The sequence below is a fragment of the Octopus bimaculoides genome, chromosome 20 (assembly GCF_046866305.1).
Source record: "Octopus bimaculoides isolate indiv1 chromosome 20, ASM4686630v1, whole genome shotgun sequence".
Lineage (NCBI taxonomy): Eukaryota > Metazoa > Mollusca > Cephalopoda > Octopoda > Octopodidae > Octopus > Octopus bimaculoides.
Window position 1 is genome coordinate 17552069 of NC_142947.1, and position 3911 is coordinate 17555979.

The following is a 3911-nucleotide window of genomic DNA, read 5'->3' on the forward strand; positions in this document are numbered from 1 at the left end:
AAGACAAGATGGTCATGGCTGGAATATGTTTGGTTATAGGTCGGCTTGATAAAAGTTGGACTGAAATTACACAATAGCAACTATATACAACAGAGGTTCTGAAACTGGGATAAATTTCACTTAGTAATGGGGTAAATTTACTGATTCTCGGTTTATAAATAATTTTTGTAAATATTTGCAAATATTTGTATATATATTTTTTAAATTCTGAAGTTAGGAAAAAATTTGAAGTAGGCCTATTTGGATTAAATGATCTATATGGCATTTGAACTCGAAATACACATATTTAGAAACAGTATTTTAAATTTCCTCTCTCTTTGTTGTTTTATTATGGTGTAAGTATAAACTCAAATTGCCAAACCAAACTCAAGGGAAAGGGGTCAATTTATTTTTGAAAAAAAGTTGTCAGGGGATAAGTGGAATGAAAAAGTTTGTGAACTCTGATACAGAGATTCTCTTATTGGCTTAAGATACTCTTTATTTGGCTTGTATGGAAAAGTAGCTATTTTATAGTTGAAGATTGGATACTATAGTTCTAGATACATTATACTTAGTAAAAACATGAGGTAGTCATAACTGGAATGCTTTCGATCATATGGACAACTTGTGATTATCAACAATAGCAAAACAGATAAATGAAACAGGAATTGTACACATAAATGACAACACGTGATACCACTGTACTCAGATGCACATAAACTGTGCACATACATCCAGTTAATATTCTTGACATACATAGCTACATATAGTCATCTTATTGTAAAAACTATACATCTACAAGCCAATATACATATGAACTTGATATCACATGCACACACAAAAATAAACAGTTCAATTACATGAACACATTAAAGATACACACAAAAACACTATATATATATATATATAAATATATATATATATATATAATGTACAGTTCCGTGATGGTAAGATCAACAAAAAAAAGTTCTCCATTTGGTGAGAGATAAATATTATTTAATAGACACAATACATGTTTTAATATGTTGAGAAATACCTCAAGCATATTCATCAGGTACAAACTACAAATCACACAAACGCACACACACACACAACTCTGTACATATTCAATAACAGAGAAACAAATTTTCTCATACTCCATCTGTCTCTCATTTCTTCAATTTAAGAAACATAACAATGACCACCTGGTAAAATTAGTAACATGTGAAGCACAGGAGGAGATGGTGAGTAAAATTATTTGGGACAAGGATCGGAAACACTTACCAACCAAATAGGCACAGAGCACTGTAACAAAAACACCAAAACGAAATATCTCCATTATTAAGCTGTTTCTTATAAAGCAGGAGAAAACCTAGGGGTCTGCTGTTGGGTGCAAGTAACAATGCAAATGGCTTCACAGTGTATTGGCCACGCCCAATAATTTAGATCTTATTCAACGATTATGAAATGAAATGATAAGTGACTATGTTGGCGGATTGTCAGAGTCTCAAACTTGCTTTGGAACTGTGATGATGGTGAAAAGTGTTAGCTTCAGGGTGAGATTTGTATAATGCTTGTTAATCTGCTAAATGTTGATAGTACAGAAGGATTAATGCAAAGATAGATTATTGTCAATTACATACGGTTAACCACCTTGTTAAAAAATAAATACGTCTTTCCCCAGCTTTTTTTAGATCTTTTTTTTTTTTAGAAATTTGTGGAAACGTTTTTTTTTTTTTTTTCGAAATTCCATATCTTTTATCAACAGTAAACTGTTTTCAAGAGACTGAAATAAAGTTCACAGAATATAATTAATTCAAATTTAAATGATACATCATCATCATCATCATCATCATCATTTAGTCGGTTTGACTGGGACTAGTAAGCCAGAGACTTGCACCAGACTCCATTCATCTGTCTTAGCTTTGGTTTCTACAGCTGGATGCCCTTCTTGATGCCAACCACATTACAGAGTGTACTGGACGCTTTTGACGTGTCACCAGCATGGGTGTCTTTTATGTATGGATACCTTTTATGCATCATTGGCACTGGCAATGACCAGAATTCAGTTAGCTTGACATGCCTTTTCAAGCACAGCAAGTTGCCAAAAGTCTCGATCACTTGTCATTGCCTGTGTGAAACTCAACAACTGAAGATCATATTTCACCAACTCGTCCCACATCTTCCTAGCTCTACTCGATCCATAGGTTCCTGCCATGATTAGAGACCAGCATGGAATGCTCAGTCAATAACCAAGGTTGACAAAGGACTTATATTGTAACATTCTTGGACAAACATTTTACTCTTTTACTTGTTTCAGTCATTTGACTGCGGCCATGCTGGAGCACTGCCTTGCATGCATTTTTAGGATATTTTTAGGATTTTGAGATTAGTTGGATGAAGGCCAGAATGTTGGCAACAGAGTGAACTCTACTAAATGCTCTCAAGAGCCAGGTGGTCATTCTGAGTCTATGGTAGAAGACATATACTCAATGCGCAGTACAATAGGATTGATGTCTGTGCTCAAGCCATCACCATCCATCAGATTGTATGACCATGATTTAATCATGGCAACATACCACACAACCTCAAACCATGCAATATCATTTAAGCCCTTTGGTTGTTGTTCTTTATACCTAGGTCACCCTTGATTGAGCAGACCTATGATAAAAATTATTCCAGCTTTGACTACCCCATTTTTTTGTATGCATATTAGAGAATATATCATCTGATGTATTTTTCCATATTTAAGATGTTAGGGTGTTATTTGAGGTAAGTTTTGGCAGCTGTTTTCTGTCAGGTCAAACGATCATGGAAAGACTTTCTTATTGTACTTCATGTCAGAACTCTGACAGTTTTACAATAGCTACCCCTTGCAGTCTATTGAATTGATCTCAGTATTATTAGGAAGGATGCTGCATAAAGAGGGAGATGGGGCTCTAAGTGATCACTTGACTTGCTAGAAATAGTAGCCAAATTTCTCTCTTTAAAAAAGAAAGACACAAGATATTGTAGTTCACCTTTGGAACTATATCTTGTTGGACGATCATGACTGGAATGTCTTCGATTATACGTCTGCTTGGTTAGGGTTAACCTAAGATTAAACAACAACAAGACTGAAAGGTGCTGTAGATGTGGGGGTCTCTTCATAGTTGCTTGTCCTGCTAGAAATACCAGCCAAATTACTTCTACAGTCTTTAGTGAAGAAATGGGATACACTGGATAATGTGATCCTAGATGTATTGTGTTTGGAAAGCAAAAAAATGTCAAGATGGTCACATTTGAAATGCCTTTTGACCAAGCAAATTTCAGGCTAAACAACAGTAATTAGGAAGATTACAACGCAGCATTAAAACTGGCAGGATTTCAACTACTTCTTCTGTCACTTTTGTATTTCAAGATATTAAAAAGTGAGTAGAAAATGATATTTGTGCACACAGCATTATACAACAAATTAGTTCTTATAGGACTGTACTGCAAGCTAATATCGAATAAGATTAGAATAAATGTTACACACGTGAACACACAGACACACACATACATAACACATAAGAAGATCAAAGATGGTCAATCAAAAGGTCATTGTTGATGTGCAGCCCCAGGTCAGCTCTAATTGAAAACAATGAAACCTCTACATGGTTGCTCAAATGTCATAAATAGTAGCCAATTTGCCTCAGATTACACTCTCTTAAAAGCATCAATATGATCTTCACCGAAATACCTTTGAACATATTTAGCACTATTTAATAGAAGTTCTCAGCAAGCCTGAATATTCGATTCCTCCTCATCATTATCTGATGTCCGTTTTCCATGCTGACATGGACTGGACAGTTTGACAGAAGCTGATGAGTACATGACTGTGTCAAGCTCCAATGTCAACTTTAGCGTGGTTTCTTTGGCTAGATGTCCATCCTCATGCCAGTCTTAAAAACACCAATAAGGTCTTCATTTGA

General features: G+C 35.1%; 1 protein-coding gene across 1 annotated transcript in view; it reads right to left on the reverse strand.

Annotated features, from left to right (window-relative positions):
• LOC106881629 (uncharacterized) overlaps positions 1-1493 on the reverse strand; it is a 25799-nt gene extending 24306 nt beyond the window's left edge. The window contains exon 1 of the mRNA XM_014932093.3: positions 1243-1493. Coding sequence (XP_014787579.1) covers positions 1243-1297 — 55 coding nt within the window. The 5' untranslated portion in view covers positions 1298-1493. The remainder of the gene's footprint in view (positions 1-1242) is intronic.
• Positions 1494-3911: the final 2418 nt, after the last annotated feature.